The sequence below is a fragment of the Alligator mississippiensis genome, chromosome 2 (assembly GCF_030867095.1).
Source record: "Alligator mississippiensis isolate rAllMis1 chromosome 2, rAllMis1, whole genome shotgun sequence".
In the NCBI taxonomy this organism is placed as follows: domain Eukaryota; kingdom Metazoa; phylum Chordata; order Crocodylia; family Alligatoridae; genus Alligator; species Alligator mississippiensis.
Genome location: NC_081825.1, coordinates 233,596,939 through 233,616,170, shown reverse-complemented (window position 1 = coordinate 233,616,170; position 19,232 = coordinate 233,596,939). Strand labels below are relative to the sequence as shown.

General features: G+C 44.1%; 1 protein-coding gene across 1 annotated transcript in view; it reads left to right on the top strand.

Annotated features, from left to right (window-relative positions):
• LOC102560248 (deubiquitinase DESI2) overlaps nucleotides 1–18,346 on the top strand; it is a 101,978-nt gene extending 83,632 nt beyond the window's left edge. The window contains exon 5 of the mRNA XM_019476852.2: nucleotides 14,990–18,346. Coding sequence (XP_019332397.1) covers nucleotides 14,990–15,232 — 243 coding nt within the window. The 3' untranslated portion in view covers nucleotides 15,233–18,346. The remainder of the gene's footprint in view (nucleotides 1–14,989) is intronic.
• Nucleotides 18,347–19,232: the final 886 nt, after the last annotated feature.

Below are 19,232 nucleotides of genomic sequence, written 5' to 3'. Positions count from 1 at the left end.
TTTGAAATAATGGGGCAAACAGAAGAAGGGTGAGTCTGTCAGTCCAACTGGTTCAGGTTTTCTGAACACAGCCAGAGCTGTTGGGCTAAACATGGATCACATGTACCTTTGTGAAACAAGAAGAAACTGGAATCAACGAGAGAGGTGGATTTGTGGATGTGCAACTTATTCTGAGAGAGTATTGTGGTAAAGTAAGGTAAGAAAGAGTAACATATCCTGAACCACTTTCTGAATGACCATCTGACTGTCTTTTAAACCCAGGGAAATTGTTTAGAGAGACTGAACTTAAAACAAGTGTGCTAACTTCAGAGTCAAGGTTCCATGTAATGACTCTTTTTTAAATCTTTCTTTTTAAGACTGTCTGGATTTAAGTGATTAAAAAAAAAATCACCTGTGGAAAGAATATCAGTCACAGAACCCTTTATTCTTGGAGCAGGAACAGATGATCAGGCAAGCTGAAAGGCTTCCTTAGGGGCAGGGCAAGGGACCAAAGGGGCTGCCTTCTATCTGGAGGCATAACTGGGGAGTCCTGTGCCCTGGACAGTGTAGCACAAAGTGCAGTGGCAGTGTCTGGAGGTTTGCTGCTGCCAGGGAAGATGTCGCCTCCTTTTTTGCCACTGAAATGTGTCCCAAGCAGCCATCTAGGGCACAGACAGAAGACCAGCTCTCTGTTGCAACTCATAGTGCTTTGCAGGAACTGCTATGAGTTGAAATGATCTCCTGGACCCAACAGAAGTTTGTTGTTGCGTCGGGGAGTTGGGGATTCCAGCTTTTTGCTGTGAGCCTGCAGCCTGGTCTCCATAGCAGTGCCACTCCTCCCTCCCGGCCCAGACACTGTTTTCAGAATGGGAGGGGGGAAAGGGAGCAGAGGGAGCTCATTCTTGGGGTTCCTCAGTCAGTGCTGGAGGGTGGGGTGGGGTGGATGGATTGGAGCTGCTCCCCCCCCTCTTGGGAGTGGGGGGGTGCAGAGAGAAGTAACAATTTTCACCTGATTTGGTTCCAGAAAGCACTCTTTCTGTGACCAAACAGAAGTGAACAGCTGCATACTGCTTTAAAAGAGGCCAATCCCATGAGAATCTGAACCCTCATGCAAATTTGTAGTCAAAAAACAAATGAAAACTAAAAGCTGGCATTTTTGAGGGGTAACTCAAGTCTAATGAGGGATCTTGACCCTATTGAAGGGTGTCTCGATTCTAGAAGGTTTGGAACCACTGGGTTAATCAGACAATGTTAGTTTAGCTACTAAGTAGGTTTTAGTTATCTGGAATCTTGTGTTATATCAATATTGCTTGTTAAATACCATTATTAAGTTGTTTGGCTAGAAAGTAAAGATGGGTATTGGGAACTGTTGCTTTAAAGGGCTTAGATTAGAAACAGGAAGTCTGCAGAGGGGTTGTAGAAGTCCATGTTCTGTTATGTGGAGATAATTGAAACTAGTCACTGAACAATATATCTCTTTCAAGCACCTGGGCTCAGAGCAATTAAAAACACCATAGCAGTCATTAACACTGTTCAGTATAAAACTAGTGTCTTTGAAATGCGTCGCTATTCTGCCATTCCTACAATGAGATAACAAATCTGGTTTTATAGCAAACTTTATGCATGCTAAGAAATTCCTTTCATGTCTTCTGCTATGACTCTTGTAGCCTCACCTGTAGCATTGATCACATTTCTGAAAGGTGTGGGAAGCAAAGCATGGGTTAAGGATAAGGAGACCTTGGGAACTAATTCCCATTCTAACGTGGAGCTTGTGTATGAACATGGGTGCAGTTCTCTGTGCTGCAGTTTCTTTGTCTCTAGGGTGGGACTATTGACATTCCTTTCTGAGGAGGTTTTCAGGCTTAGTCAAGCATTGACATCCTTGGTTGGAAGCTTTGTGTTGAGTATTCAGGAGGGTGTTTTGGAATGACACTGTTCATTCCAAAATTAAGGCTGCCACTGAGTTGCTACTTCTGACAGTTCCTGAGGAGTGGGGCAGACTTAACTTCCTGTCTCTGCGGTGGACCATTAACCCATTCCTGCCCTGCTCTAATGTTGGGTGTATACACTCCATTATAGGTTATTTATGTTCTCCCTTTTAGGACCAAGAACACTATAAACATGGTTTAGCACAGTAATATTTAGCACAGTGATTTAGGATAGTGATTCTCAACCAGGCTGCTGTGCGACACTATCCTTCTAAGGGTGATGTACAGTATTAGCACCATTGGCTATGCAAAGACACATTATTCACAAGATAAACCCAGAGATTTTAAATAGGGATCCATAACGTGAAAACCATTCTGACTTGTTGTGATCTTCCTGAGTTTGTTGCAATAGAAGAATTTCTCTATTATTTTTTCCATAGTTAAAAAACAAGTGAAAGCTAAGAGCTGGTCTTTTCTGAGGGGTACCTTGAGTTTAATGAGGGGTCTTGTTGAGTCTAAAAAGATCAAGAGCCACTGTCCTAGTAGCTGGAACATGAGAATGGGAAGCAGGATTCCTATGTTCCATTCTTGACTTTTTACAACTGATTTACTGGGTGATAGAGAACAAGTTGGCTCTACATACACATCCCAAGCCTGGACACACACTAGAGGACACACTACAGCATTGTCTTTGGGGGGCCTTTCTCAAGCATACCAGAAACTGAAGTCTTGAGAACAAGCATAAAGGTATGCATTGGAGTATCTTTATCATTTTATTTCCAGGTTCAACTCTTGTATATTATGGTACAGACCTGGCCATGGACACCTAAGTTTGAGACACGTATGACCTCAGACATACCCTTCTGTTATTAGGTAGCGTACACATGGCCTTATCACTCTGGCCCTCTACTCTCCCTTCCACATGCATACAATACATATCGCAAATCTTATTCTGGGGTCTAGGGAACTCTGGCACTTCACTCAAGGCTGAGGTTTCTAATTTTAGAGCTGGGCAACTGAAAGTTAGGCATTGTCACATTTACATTCCTTTGTAGATCTAGCCTTATATTATCTTAAGACTCACCTGAGCCTGGTTATCTTTTGGAAGCACTGCAAAACCTTTCTATTTGGGCCAGTTATTGGCAACCAAAGCTAGGCTGAAATGTTGTTTAGTGGGTTTCTGCTTTGTTTTGTTTTGCTTATGCTAGCTGCCCTTGTAAATTGTTCTGTTTCTTTTACTGTAAGCCACCTTGAGCCATTGTTAGCAAGGGTGGTGCATAAATCACAAAGATAAATAGTTTAATAACTTTTTCCCTGTCTCACTTCAACCTACTTGTAAAACTGAAAAAAAAACCCCTGCTTCCCTTTCTCACTGCATGTTGTGAGGCTTAATTCATGTCTTCAAAGTATATCAGATCCTATGATGAAAGTTGCTTCAAGGGGTGAGATATCTGTACAGTCAATGATCTTGTAGTTGGCTGACACAGGAGAAGGAGACAGTGTCCTAGTGCCTGGATTAGTTCAGTTTAATCTAAAAGGCATACATAGGAAGGTAATTTAATGTCCTCAGTAGAACTGGTCTCTAGGGGTCAGTCAAAATTGGCCAGACCAGCTGGTGCTGAGATTTGCAGACAGAGAATTTTTGTGAGGCCTGGTTCAGCAGATTAAATATATCATGGCAGAATGTCCCAGCCAGGGCACTCCTGGCCATGTTTCACCTATGTGCTTCAAACCTGAAAATCTGTTGGTGAGGCTGCTCTAGGGTCATCCCCATCAGCCACTTTTAAGAACTCCAGGGACCACAGTTTCAAAGTGTGGCACATTTCTAAAGGAGGACTTTGGTGTACAAGGTACTGTGGCTGGCACTGTTAGGACTATCAAGATTAGGGGTCAGATTGGATCTTGCCTGTCTAGAACCCAGTGCAGTCATATGAATGGAATCTTAGCAGTTTTCTGGTGCTTCCTGATCCTAAATGGTTTCCAGATGGAGCTGTATCTGAATGAGGATTTCTCTCCCCTGCCTGCTGTCATTGTTGGTTAAGTTAGGTTGGTGGAGTCATGCAGAGTTGAGTATGTTAGAACCATTTAGGGCTGAGCTTAAGGTACATTCATTGATGATAGGCAGAGCTATGTTTTCATTTCTCTGGTGTAGTGGGTGCCAGGGTTTTCCTTCCGAATGGTACTTGAAGTCTTACTGTGGAAAGGAAATTTGTTTTACTGGCATGTAATGCATGTTGTTGATGGGTAGAGCTGCTCTGAAGAGCTGGCTGCAGGAACATGTGTGTTTCTCTCTTGCTGTCTGATTGTCCTTTCCCAACCAAGGCAGACTTGCTGATGTGTGTAGTACGCTTACATCAGTGTCCTAATTTCCCTAAAACAGTTGGCTTTTCAGCAAATTCTCTCTAAAAGCTAAGTTTGCTGCAAACAAACAGAGCAACTTTTTAGCCATTAATAAATGGTTTGATCCCACAGATTTTCCAGGGCTATATAGTCAGAACTTGTACTCTGATTGGGATAGTTGGTTAAAAAAAACCAGGGAGACCTTGATAATCTGGAAGCCAAAGGACAGATGCGACAGTTTGGAAGTGAGGGTTTGTTTTTAAGACATGCAACCACTTCAGCATATTGATATAGTCCAATAATATCCAGGATTTCTTCAGAGGGTAATTACTCTTGATGTGTCCTGCAGTGGTGAAGCCTGCAGTACAGCTTAGTGGAAATGGCATTTTCCTGAAGAAAAGTTTATAAATTCTTCAGTTAATGGTTGGCAGGGTACAGAGATGCATAGGACTAAAAATGAGCAGCTGGAAGAAACAGCTATTAATAAACAAACACCATTAGGAAGGATCTGTTTACTTAGTGCTTGTCCAGTACCCATTGAAATGAATGGAAAATATTCCATCTAACTTTGGTGGATTTTGAATGCTGTTAACCTGTATGGGGTACAGGCTGTATCTTTTGTCTGTTTTAAGTAACATGTATACCTATACCACTGTAGAGAACCTTCTTAATATGATATTCTGCATTCATTAATTCACCTATGGTTTTAATTGGCATGAATTTTCTGCAGTTTCTGCTGTAAATTTGTCTGGTTTTGTGGCAAATTTCAAACAGCTACTGTATTTCATTCCAGATGTGGCTGCATTACAGTGGTATCATTACAATGGTATAATTAGGCTGCTTGTATAAACAATTTACTGTATTTCCCTGAATCCAAGATGACCCTGAATTTAAGATGACTCCCCTCCAATAATTAGAGTCTATACATGGAAAATTCCTATTTTAAAATAAATTTATAAATTTTCCATGTATAGACTCTAATTATTGGAGGGTGCCTTAAATTTGCCCCCCACCCCCCTACACACACACCGCTGCAGTGGGAAAAGCAGTAGCAGGGAGCAGGCAGTGGGGAAGGCGGTGAGGTGCAGATGGTAAGGGAGACCATGGGGGGCAGTTGGTGTGGAGGCATGCAGTGAGAGGCAGAGCAGCTTGACCACTGCCCCTTGCCTCCACACACCACTTGCTCCTGCCACAGCCTTAGGCCCAACACTTCCTCTTCCCCCATCTCCTGCCCCACTGAAGCTTCTGCCCCCTGTCTTCCCCACCCTCCTTTGTCATTTACTTTGCTCTGCTCTGGCTCTGCTCTAGCCTGGGGCACAGAGCCAAGCCTGGTAGTAGTGGCAGCTCTGGCCGAGCCCTTGAGCTGGGGCTAGAACTGCCATGCAGCTGCTGCCACTACTGGGCCAGGCTGGGCCTGGGATTTGTGTCCCAGGCTGGAGCACAGCCGGAGCCTACCACAGCAGAGCAAGGGTAAGCAGCATGGGGGGTGCAGGAGCAAATGGGGGCCTGGGGGCAGAGCCTGCAGCAGGGGAGAGACCAGAGGAAGAGGCAGTGAAAGGTGGGGGAGCCAAGACTGAGAGGAGGGGCAGAGGCAGGAGAGGCCAGGGGGTACAGGTAGTAGCTGTGGTTCAGAGCCACAAGCACTGCCTGCCCCCTCCCCACCTGTACCCAAATCCAAGATGAGGGGCTTCTCCCCACCATGTTAAAATGAGGGAAAATCCTTGTCTTGGATTTGAGTGAATATGTTAAGTTTATAAAGAATTTGGGAATGTCAAGGTTGCTATAGAAGCATAAGAGATTATTCTTTCATCATCACCAATCTTTCCACTCATAGGCTGGACCATGCAATTCTCTAATTCCAAGGAAAACGATTACTTGATTAATTGATTTTAGCAACTTCTACCCCTCCAAACTAACTCTGGAATACTACACCCAACCAATTCAGTTCGTAGATAGTACAGGGAAGATTTGCAGTTTCCACATTGCTACCATGTCGTATTGGAAAACAACCAATTGCCATATAGCTACCTTCACACCACCAGCTCTTATCCTAAGCATACCATTAAATCCATTGTCTACAGCCAAGCTCTACATTATAAACTTATCTGCTCTGCTCCCACTGACTGGGATACAACTTAAAGGTCTGAAGCAGGGATTCCTACTATCACAATATAATCTCAAAACTCTAGCTACTCAAATCAACAAAGTCAGACTCAGACCCCACTCTGATCTGCTACAATACCAACCCCAGGACAAAGACAACAGAGTCACTCTGGGTGTCACCTACAGCCCCTCGCTTGAACACCTAAGATATATCGTTAATGACCTCAAACCTTCCTGGAAGGGTCTCAAAGTAGTCATGGAGGAGAAACTGGTCCTGGTTTACAGACAGTCCCTCAAACTCAAACAGTGTCTGTCAAGAAACAGGCTACCTGATGCCCAGCTTTGCTGAAGCACCAGGCCTTGCAATGGACCTAAATGCTTTCTGTGGCACACCATCAGTATAAACCATATCACCACTGGACTGAATACTATGGATTATAACAGTGGAGGCTCATTTATTTGCAACTCCACCATGGCCACATACGCCATCATCTTCTTAACAGCAGGGGTGGGCAATTATCTGGGCCTGAGGGCCACATAGGGCATTTTGATGCGCTGTCATGGGCTAGACCAGCACCCTAACCCTGCAACAACACACCAAAACTCCCCATGCATTGGGCAGGAGCCACTTGGCTGAAGCTTCCCCCTCCCCTGCCAGCCCAGAATGGTGCAGTGCTGCAGGAGCACCAGCAACTTCAGCTGGAGCCAAGGTGAGCAGAACAGCCCACAGGCCCAGGCTGCAGCCAGTGCACACAGCCTCCAGTGCAGTTGTTCCCAGTGTCGCTTCAGCTGGCCCAGTGCTGCTCTGCTCCCCTCACCTCCACCGCTGACCCCTCCTCCCACTCCTGCCCCTGCTGCACTGCTCTGAGTAGGCTGGAAGGTTCAACCAGGTGGCTCCCACTGAAGGTGAGGGGAGCAGAGTAGCACCCAGACAGCTGCTGCTGCAGCACTAGGAAAAAACTACACTGCCTTCTACCTGATAAACTGACATAAATGACTTCCATAGAATCTTAAAGACTTAGAATTGGAAGGAACAGGAGGACATCAAGTTCAGCCTCCTGCTCAAAGCAGGACCATCCCCAACTAAATCATCTCAGCCAAGGCTTTGATCTAAAGATCTTAAAAACCTCCACTGCGAACAGTTTATCTCCATTCTCTTTGAAACCATCCTTCAGGTAGTTGAAGGCTGTTATTAAATCCCCTCCTCCCTCCACTCTGTCTTCTCTTCTCCAGACTAAATAAGCCCAGTTCCTTCAGCCTGTCTTCAGAAGTCATGTGCCTCAGTCCCCTAAGCATTTCCATTGCGCTCTGCTGGACTCTGATTTGTCCACATCCTTTCTGTAGTGGGGGGCCAAAACTGGACATGGTACTCCAGATGTGGCCTCCCCAGTGCCAAATAGAGGGGAATAATCACTTCTCTCAATCTGCTGGCTCTTACTAATGCAGCCCAGTATACTGTTAACCTTCCTGGCAACAAGGGCACACTGTTGGCTCATAATCAGCTTACTGTCCACTGTAACTGCCAGGCCCTTTTCTTCAGAGCTGTTGCTTAGCCAGTTGGTCCCCAGCCTATACCAGTGCATGGGATTGTTTTGTCTTAAGCGTAGGACTTTGTACTTGTCCTTACTGAACCTCATGAGATTTCTTTTGGTCCAATTCTCCAATATGTTGAGGTCTCTTTCAATCCTAACTCTACCCTCCAGCATATCTATTACTCCCTCCCAGCTGGCATCACTTGCAAATCTGCTGAGGGTGTACTCCATCCCATCTTCTAGGTTGTTGATGAAGAAATTGAACAAAGCAAGCCCTGGGACCAACCCCTGGGGCACCCCACTTGATACCAGCTGCCAATTAGACATTGAGTCATTGATTACTACCTGTTGAGCTCAATGATCCAGGCAGTTTCCTATCCGCCTTACAGTCCATCCATCCAACCTGTACTTCCTTAGCTTTTTTTGCAAGAATGTTGTTGGAGACTATCAGAAGTCCTGCTAAAGTCAAGGTATATCACATCCACTGCTCTCCCCACATGTTCAGAGCCAGTCATCTCACTATAGAAGGCAATCAGGTTGGTCAGGCGTGACTTGCCCTTGGTGAATCCATCCTGACTGTTCTTAATTGCCTTCTTCTCCCCCAAGTGCTTTGAAATGGATTCCTTGAGGACCTGCTGCATGCTTTTTCCAGGGAATCAGCTGAGGCCCAGCAGTCTGTAGCTCCTCAGATCCTCCTTCTTCCCTTTTCTAATTGTCTAGGACCTCTCCCAGTCTTCATGAGTTTTCAAAGATAATGGCCAAAGGCTCTGCAATCACATCCACCAACTCCCTCAGCGCCCTCAGGTGCATCCCATCTGGCCCCATAGATTTGTACATGTCCAGCTTTTCTAAATAGTCCCTAATCTGTTCTTTTGCTGCTCACCTCCTCCCCAAACTATGCTGCTTGGTGCAGTAATCAGTAGCTGACCTTGCCTGTGAAGACTGAGGTATAAAAGGCATTGAGTACTTCAGTCTTTTCTGCATTTTCCTAAAGTTGGGTCTACCCTCCATCCACATCTGTTCCCATTTAAAGGTTAACAGCACAGGTTGGTAAGGAATTTGAAGCAAAAATTAAAAGCAAACCCTCTATAAAAACCCTCACATAACAAAAACCCTCTCGAAAAGAGGCCTATATCCTTAACTGGCATAAACAGCTAGTATTCCAGTGGTAAATGGAGCTAAGGCAGCTTTTACTATCTGGCCCAAATATTCCCAGTCATAACACTGTGAATGGCTTGTGTGTGCAATATCATGAAAATATGCAGTGCCATTTATCAGGTCCACACAACAAAGAGAAACCCAGTTCTTATAACAAAATCCAGTTGATAAGTAAGAAGTATCCTAAGTATAAACAAGCCTGCCACCTCTTTTCATTGTTTGTTTTTTTGTTTTGGGTTTTTTTTTTTCAGAAATCCAACTATTTGTGTGAGGTAGCACATCGTTTCTCACTGAAAAACTGTTGGATTCTATCTCTTTTCTACCCCTGCCCTAACTTCTCCAACCTTCTGCTTCTATGTAGAGAAGAGCTGTTGAGAAAAGAAGAAAAATGGAGCGTCAGAGTCAGCCTTTTGGAAAGTAGATTGGTGGAGAGGGAATTGTTCATCACAGTACACAAAGGGATTGGCCTAGTTGTGTTCTGCTTGGAAGCTACACTTCAAAGGGAGAATCTGAGACTCATGTCTGTTCCGAGCCACTAGGCCTGCAGCAGCACCTGTTAGGAAAAAAGAATGTCTCTTCATTCCATTGCAATAACTTGAGTGAATTACAGCTGTTCATTCATTTGGTGCAATATCCATTATTCCAAGAGTCACCAGTAATCCCAGTCTTAATGATACTGAGCCTTCCCCAATGGGCCATCTGTTATGAGGCCACTTGTTACCTACCTTGTTATCCTGCAGCCGCTTGCTCTATTTAACAATCCAAGTCCCAAGGACTTCTGAGCAGAAAGAGCATTGTCATACTTCAGCCTTGCCTTACAACTAACCTGTAATGGTTTGACTCTTAATTTTGTTCGAGATGTCGCCTCATCTGATTTGCAGCCATTGAGCCTCTCAGCTGGAGGGCTGGTTGTCTAGGTTGAAGTAATACTAAACTACCCATGAATTTATAAGCCAGCTGTTCTAGTTGGCCATCACCTTTAATATTCTCTTCTCTCAGACTTCCTCAGTACATTGACTCCTGTGTACATGTAGCTACATCCTCTACCATGCAACACAGAGATACAGCTGCCTCCTTCATGAGCATTTTCATGAGTATGAACATGGGTGTTACTGAGCCATTGTTTCTTCCAGCTTCTTCCTGTTTCCAAACTGCTGCCTAGGTTTGTTTTGGCAGTCCAGATGTTCACTCTGCTTTACATGGGGAAAGTGCTATTCCAGTGAGATTCTACATGGATGACACTGACCTACGTTAGGCAGAGCACTAGGGCACTAAGTGATTGCACAAAGGAATCTGGACATGTTAGATTGCTCTGCTTGAATTCTTTTTAAAACTTCTCACTTTTTCCTCCCTTTGCTTTAGGATACTGATTTCCAGAACTCAACCTAGCTGCTGAGCTGATTCATCATCATTTGCCAGTCTCAGTCATTCTCTGCACACTGTAAGATGGAGGCCATTTCCAGCCCTGTTTCCTCTTTTTCTAAGGCTTGCATGCTTATGGCAATCTGCACCAAGCTTTATGGCATGTTGCCACCTACTCAGTCTATTTTGTTGATCCCTGCAGGCTAGTTTATATTTCCTAGTGTGGCCATACAGGTTTTTACACAGTAACTGTAAAACAAATCCATCTTAAACAATTAATTCTACCACAAAAACTTTACTGAAGTGAACCTATGGTCACAGGTGTATCTCAGTGGTTTTCAGTGCTAACTTCCTTTCAAGTATTTTGTTTAAAACAAGCCCTTCAATGTAGTCAGGAAATATAGATTTAAAGTTCCACTTCTCAAGACATCCAACCTCTATTAACTCAGGAATCCAGGGCCCTAATTTCCGTCTTTTGCAGACAGGGCATTAAAAGTATGGTCCACTGAGCTTTAACATTATATTTTATTCTGTACATGTCTGAATAGTAATAATTGTGCCGCACAGGGATGGATCTGTAGTGGGTGGAATGGCACAGTTTCCCCTGCATTTCAGTCAATGCCATAGGAGCAGCAGTCAGGGACTTTTTTAAAGTCTCTGAAGTGAGCAAGAATCAGCACTCCTCCCTTCTCCATGCTAAGCAGCATCTCCGCTTCCTTCCCCCACCCACTGCTGCTGTCCCCAGTCAAAAAAGTCTTTTATTTTGTATATTCACTTTCTGCAAAGGCAATGCCTGAACTGCTGAAAATGGAGAAGGCATTCTCCCTGAGTCCCATTAAGGATGAAGGTAACTGTGCCTGCATTTGGTAGTAATGGTAAAGACTGAAAGACATAGATGGGCAAAAGGTTTGCTTTTAAATAGGGCTGAGCTTAATATGTTTAATATGCATTGTGTTAACATTGTGGATGCAGCTAAAAGAACTGGAAGTGCCTGCTGAGAGAATTTGTTCCCATGGTTCATGGATCTACCTGTGGGCTGCAGGTTCCTTCCTATCAACTATTCCTAAGCCCTTGCTATGAGGGTGATGGTTTATGAGAAGTCGTAGTAATGACAACTGAGTTTTGGAAGGGAGCTAAATCTATGACTCTTTAGTTGCTAAGCGGTTGTCAAAATTCATGTGTCAGAAACTACTACATAATTTGTATGATTTTTGTCTGAGGTAAACAAAAGAGAACACATTGTTGAGGTCAGAAATGACTACTGCCAAGCTGTAGTTTTATGAGGAAGAGGGTGGATGTTTTCCAGTATTTTTTAGTAGCAAAATAAGTCATTGAAAGAGCTTGGTCCTGTTCACTTCCTAACTAATGTCTTTGGTTTTATACACTTATCTCTCAACTTTGAATGTATTTCTCAACTTTAAATTAGTGTGTGTTACATGTCAAAATAATTAAAATTCCTAATAAAAAATGCATTGACATTGTTTGTCTTATCTTGATATCCTAATGAAGTCCCCAGCCCAGAGATTTATATTCATTTCCTTGTGCCCATTTTGCTTCTTTGAAAGGGCTTGGGCTGCTCTGGAAATATCTGGTTAGAGGGGCTTGCCCATCTGCTCAGGGCCAGACTGATTGCCATATTTGGGGTCAGAAGGGATTTTATCCATGGTCAGATTGGACTTTGAGGGGTTTTGCCTTCCTCTGTAGTGGGACGCATGGCCCTCTTCTGGGATCTCTTGAGTGTGTTTTAACAACCTTACAGTAGCAGGGCATTGGGGGATGAATGTAGCAGGTAAATAATGGAGAGGTACCTGGGGAGTCAGATGTCAGGCAGGTTATAATGTGTCATAAATCCAATGTCTATGCTTAGTCTATGATTGTTTGTATCCAGGAGATTGATGAAGTGAAGTTCATAGGCTTGTCTATGAGAAGCGTGTTGTAAGCTCCCTTTGAGGATTAGAAATGAGAGATTGGAGAGGGAGTGGTTTTCTTATGAGAAATGTGCCCCCACAGGTAGTTGGGTATTCTTGTCTTTGATAGATTTCCAGTGTGAATTCATTCTGGCGTACAGTTGTTGTTTGGTCTCTCCTACATATTTTCCATCAGGGCATCTGGTGCATTAAATGAGATATATTACATTTCTGGAGGTGCAGCTGTAAGATCCAGGAATGCTGATGGGTCTGTTGTGGGGTGTAGTCATTGTGGGGGTGGTGGAGATGTGTTGGCAGGTTTTGCATTTCTTGTCATGGAACGGTCTGGATCCATTTGGTGTGTTCTGGGACGCAGGAAGTTTGCTTCTGGTGATGAGGTTAGTGAGATTCGGTGCTTGTTTGAAGGCTAGAATGGGTGGTTCTGGGAAGATCTCTTTAAGAATTGGGTCTCCTAGTATGGGTTGCAATTGATTGAGGATTTTCCATATGGGTTCAAGGGAGGGGTGATAGATCATAACTAGCTGTGTGAGATTCATGTAGGTTTCTCTTCTGTACTGCAGCAGTTCTTCATGTGGTATCTAGGTGGCTCTTTCAAACATACAATCTATCTCTCTGGAGGAGTGTACTTGTTGAGTGAAAGCCTTTTTAAGATCGGTGAGGTGGCAATCCCCGGTGTTCTCAGTGCAAATCCGATGGTATCTGACGGCTTGGCGTATATTACAGCTTTGCTGGTGTTTAGGGTGACTGCTGGTTCTGTGCAGATATGTATGTTGGTCTGTAGGTTTCTTGTATAACGTGGTCTGTAGTTTACCATTTTGGATACTGATCGTTGTGTCTACGAAGGAGACGTTGATGCTGGAGTGTTCAAGAGATAATCGGATGAAGGGATGATGATTGTTGAATTTCTGGTGGAATTCAAACAGAAATTGCAGGCTTTCAATCATATTGATGACATCTTCATCATTTGATCTTAAGTATAGCAAGGGTTTGATGGTGCAGTCCTTGAGGAATACTTCCAGGTGGCTTATATAAAGGTTGGCATACTGTGGGGCCATGTTGGTGCCCATAGCTGTTCCCATCATCTGGAGGAAGTGTTGGTTATTAAAAGTGAAATTGTTGTGTGTGAGGATGAAGTGTATAAAGTCAGTAATATCTTTGGGTGTGTACTCAGTTCATTAGGCAGATTTTCAGACTGGAGGGATGGGGAGTTGGGAAATCTGCACTTGGGTAAGGTACTGTATGGATGACCCTAGAGCCAGGAATCTGTTTATCCATATAGAAGATACAGGAGGGGCAACACATCTGGAAGCTTCTTCCATATTGCAACATGCTTTGGCTTGGCTCTAGGCAGGGAACGCTTTCAGGGTTGGGAGTAGTATTTTGCCTCTATGCCTACTTCAGACTGCAAGCACCTTGGCACAGTGGCCATATTTCCTGTGTGTTGGTGTGGATCTGTACTTGTTAATTAAACTTAATACATTTTAGGGGTAAAATCCTGATGCCTCTGAAGTCACCTGGTTTCCCCTTAAATGACTGTCTTCAAGTGCCACTTCTTTGCCTATCAAATGCAGTGTTTATTGTGGTGAGGACTCCCATCTCCAGTCAGAACTAAACTGACTTAGAGGCTACCAAATGCTAATGTGTACTGGTGAATATAAATGTATTAAATTTGAATGCTATAGAAGAAAAGATGCTTATCATGCTAACCATCCTCTGAGCCTTCCCACCCTATCATATTAGAAATTATGTAATTAGAGAAATAAAACTTAGGACTACATGAGCCACAAGAATATACACAAAACAATGACCAACACATACTATATGCAAGAAACAAGATATTTGTGTTTGCTGTTTTCTATTTCCAATTTCAGTGATTTATTTTAAGAACTACCATCCTGGGAAAACAGAGAAAAGCATTCAAAGGTGCTGTATGTAGTACAAATCTGTTTTGTGGTTTAGTCCACTTGACTATTCCAGCATTGTACGGAGTGGTGATTGGAAGGAATAATTTCTCTTGAGTCTCTATCCACCTGGTCTGGGCCAACTCACAGATTAATCAAGCTTGGCTCAACATCAGTCTAAATCTCTTGAAAATGTTACATAGTGAAAATGGAACTCAAATAACAACATCCAGGAACTAACAACCCTTTTGATTCATAAACCCAAAGAACAAGGCTTCAAAGTATCTGAGGTAATACATGGCTGTGAGTAGGTTCCCCCACCTTCCTCAGGCCTGCTGATTGAAGAACAAGAGGGGCTGACCATAAAAACCTGTGTATTTGCCAAGGTTATCATAAGGCACAGCCTATCTTGGTGGAATTTAAGGTTGGGTCTGATATCAAAAGGTACCTCCATGGAATTTGGTCTGGAACGGGCTCCCAAGGGAGGTGGTGCTCTCCCCTACCCTGGGGGTCTTCAAGAGGAGGTTGGATGAGTATCTAGACCCAGCACTCTCTCCTGCTTATGCAGGGGGTCGGACTCGATGATCTATTGAGGTCCCTTCCGACCCTAACATCTATGAATCTATGAATGAAATAAGAATATTTTGAGCAATCAGGAATCCAGGCTGGTGAGGAGGTGGGGGAGATTTTTTTACCAGAAGCACAATACACATGTTTTAGTACTAGTAAACTTACTCTTTTTCTGTTTTGCTCCACAGATCCTGTGTGGGAAGGAGATACCCCGTTGGGTGAACCGCCTGGCTTATTTCAGCTCATGCATCCCCTTTCTCCAGAGTTGCCTCCCAAAGGAGTGGCTGACCCCTGCAGCCTTGCAGAGCCATATCAGCCTCGGTCTCCACAAGGAAGAGCAGGGAGACACAACAGATGAGGAGTCCCCATCCACTTCTGCAGCTGCCTCAGCCTCAGGCACCTCAAGAACCTGTAGACATACACGGGTCTAAGATGTGCCCTCAAATGCCATTTCCCCTCTCTCTTTCTTTCCCCCCTCTCTCTCTGGGTCTGTTCAAATTCATTCTTACCTACCCTTTCTCATGCCTTCTATCTTTTCCTTCTCCCAAAACTATTGAGGAAACCCCATTTAATGAGAAGATGAACACTTGTTCCTTTCTCTGAGGGCTGCCACTGTGGTTCCTTGGCAAAATGACTTTTTCAACCCCAGTATTGTGCTGAACACTGTGGTGGCTCCCTGGATTCTTTGATCCACAGAGAACTGCAGACTCTGAGGCATGAAAGCATGGATTTAAGGGGACTATTGGGAGGCACCATACTGTGAAGTTCCCTGGCTGGAACTGTTTTTATTGTTTTATCTTCTCTCTCCTGTGTGTAAACCTCCTCTCCAATTCCACTGAGGTTGTACTTCCTCCACCACGTACCTCCTGTCTCTACCAAACAAAGGAAGCAGAGCCTGAGCTTGACTTTCTCATCTCCAAGACCAGCAACAAGCTCCAACCAATTTCCCCTTTTTTACCAGGTTTCTAAAATCATTTGAACAACAAATGAAACATGCTGCTGTTCCACGATCACCAGTTTTCTGTATTGGAATTTAATAAGAGCTCAAAGGACTTTCCTGCCCTCAACAACAATAACAAAATTACCTTGGAAAATGAATGTGTAGCAGTGGCTTTTGCTTGGATCAGAAAAGGCATGGGGCTAATGCTCAGAGGCAGCTATTCAGTAGGCTCAGGGGTGAGCTTAGGTGCATTGGTGCTCTTAGGCAAAAGGATTTTAATTTTCCTACTCTAGCTCAGCACTTTCACATCTCTGGGTTCCTCTCTCCCTTCCTTCGTATGGGCCTAAGAAATTTGTTTTCTGACTAGGTAATCAGCTATGCTGTACACTGGGGATGGATTTCTGGATCCAAGAGGGTAATAAGAGAGACTCTCCTGGGTAGATCACTATTTCCTGCAGCCTTTTTTCCTAGAGTCATGGACTCAAAATGTAGCTCCCTAGGCAGCCACTTACCCAGCCTACATTTTAAGGTAAATGAAAAAGTGAAAAAGCACTGAAAAAGGTACAATCTATCTAGATGGAGAATGAATCCAAAGAGTGTACATCTGTTTACACCCCTTCCCCATTCAAAGACTGCCTAAGTGGAAAGGGCAGCTTGGGAGCCATCAAGAAGCACTGAGGACCCTGTGCCATATAGAGCTCCATGGTATCTCCTGCTACCCAGCACCATTATATGTCAGTCATTTGGGATGGAAGAAGCATGAGGCTGGTCATTTAGCCTCTCCAGCATTGGCCCACAGATGTCTGAAGCCCCTGTGATGGTTTCTGTGGTTGGGGTGGGGATGGTGTAGGAGAACAGAACAGGTGTGCTCATTCCTTTATTCAATCTCTGAACCAGGAGTTTTGATTAGAGAGTATAGTAGGATGGAGAATGAGAACCCAGGTTGCTTTTTTACCACCAGCAGCTGCTATTGGCTACACAGAAGAGAAAGATAAATGACTGTGATCAAGTGTCTGTAATGCATTGTCTTAGAGCCTGGTTTTTAAGAGAGTTGTGCAGCAGGAGCTTCTGTGGGTGTTTAGCATCTGTGAAGAACCAGCCCTCAATATGGGTGACCACATTGTCTATTGACCAAAGTGAGAATAGGATCCTGCTACTCTCACCCAGTTTATACAGTATTCCTGTAGCTAAAGTTGAGAGAGGCTTGTGCTTTGGAGTTTGCAAGTGTTGTGTTCCATCATTGCTGATGTACATGATGTCAGGACATACGGGACCTTTGTTTATTATGTGCACACACACGAATGTGTGTGCAAGTGCATGTGTGTGTGCACTTACCCAGAGAGATTACAGAGTACTGAGAGCCCTGTGAAGAGCCTGGGGCTATTGTAAGAAAGAGCTGCTGGATTCTTGTTGGGGCAGGGGACTCTAGGGGGGTTTGATAGCTAGAAATTCAGTCCTTGGAGCATAATCAAACTCTGCTGTCTGGGCAGTGTTGCACATTTGTACAAAGAAACCTTTAAGACATGCCTCTAATTTTTTCATAATCTGTACAAAGTGCTGCAGTTCCTAGTGCTTTTGCCCAGAACCAAAGTCACGTTCTTTATTAAACCTGGCTGGCCACAAATACTACCCACAGTCAGTGCTGCATTGTGGATTATTCTGAAGCTTCTGGCATAGCCATTCTCTGTTACCCTGGCGTTCCCCAGGTGGGTGCCTAGATCCAGCACCACCGTCTCTGTCACCCTGGTTTGTTCTGTGAAGCTTGTTAGGATTGGTATTGTACTCTCCATTATTCTGAAGCTGCTGTAGTTGCTGCCCAGAAACATCATTACACAATGCAGCACTGCACCCTCTGTTCCCCTACCATTACTGGTATTGCTGCTGAAAATCAGCAGTGCAATTTCCATTTCTCTGAAGTTCCCAGGGTTTCTGCCAGCAACCAGCATTGTGTTACGTGCAGGGACTTTTAAAACATGTCTTTAGGTCCTGCCCTGGAGGAAAGCAAGTGGAGGTTCTCCTAGAGCTCTTGTTTGGAGGGGGGAAAATGCAGTTACACTTACAACAAACAATAACTGATCTGATTACAATGAGCCATCACCCTATGCTTCCATCTTGTGTCTGAGCTCAGAATAAAACATTGTACCAGACATCCAAAGTAAAATCAGGGCTCCAGTGGCAAACATTTCACTAGGGAAGCACTCTCTTTAAATATTTAATGAAATAACATTCATAATTGGTTGCATTTTCATCCAGGCAAGCTGTGTTTCTCCTCAATTCAAGCCCTGGGGAGAGGACATATGTTTGAGGTCTTGGGACTTACCTTTGGTGCAAGCAGCTAGCATTATAAAAAGAGGAATTTGGAGGGGCTTTTTTGCAATGAGGGGGAAGAAAAACAAAACTTTTCTTTGGCTGATTTGTAGCTCAGAATGTGTTATTGTCCTCAAAAGAGCTGCTGACCTCCACTCTCTGTCCAAGGTGACAGACCACCATCAATCAACAAAAATAAAAGGACACTGTGGAAATAAGAAGTATATTAATAATAGCTTTATCTGTGTAATTAACAGCATTTTAGATTATTAAAACTGATGGAGTTTTTAAAATCTAATTTACTGTTCTTCTATGGTGAAGTTTGTTTGTTGTGGGCACTATCCTTACCTTTCAGAGAGTGAAATTATGCTGGTCGGTGTCACTTTCTGTTTCTAATTGCTTTCACTTCCTATTTTTCCTGTATGCCTTGCTGCTGCTTTTTTGGGTTCCTAACACTGGGTGGAGTTTTGAATCCAAGCAATTTTCACTGAAGTACATGGAGATATTTGGAAGTGGGTAGAGGGAATAGAATATGTTTTTCATAGATTCATAGATTCATAGATGTTAGGGTCGGAAGGGACCTCAATAGATCATCGAGTCCGACCCCCTGCATAAGCAGGAAAGAGTGCTGGGTCTAGATGACCCCAGCTAGATACTCGTCTAACCTCCTCTTGAAGACCCCCAGGGTAGGGGAGAGCACCACCTCCCTTGGGAGCCCGTTCCAGACCCTGGCCACTCGAACTGTGAAGAAGTTCTTCCTTATGTCCAGTCTAAATCTGCTCTCTGCTAGCTTGTGGCCATTGTTTCTTGTAACCCCCGGGGGCGCCTTGGTGAATAAATCCTCACCAATTCCCTTCTGTGCCCCCGTGATGAACTTATAGGCAGCTACAAGGTCGCCTCTCAACCTTCTCTTGCGGAGGCTGAAAAGGTCCAGTTTCTCTAGTCTCTCCTCGTAGGGCTTGGTCTGCAGGCCCTTGACCATACGAGTTGCCCTTCGCTGTACCCTCTCCAGGTTATCCGCATCCTTCTTGAAGTGTGGCGCCCAGAATTGCACGCAGTACTCCAACTGCAGTCTGACCAACGCCCAATACAGGGGAAGTATCACCTCCCTGGACCTATTTGTCATGCATCTGCTGATGCACGATAAAGTGCCATTGGCTTTTCTGATGGCTTCGTCACACTGC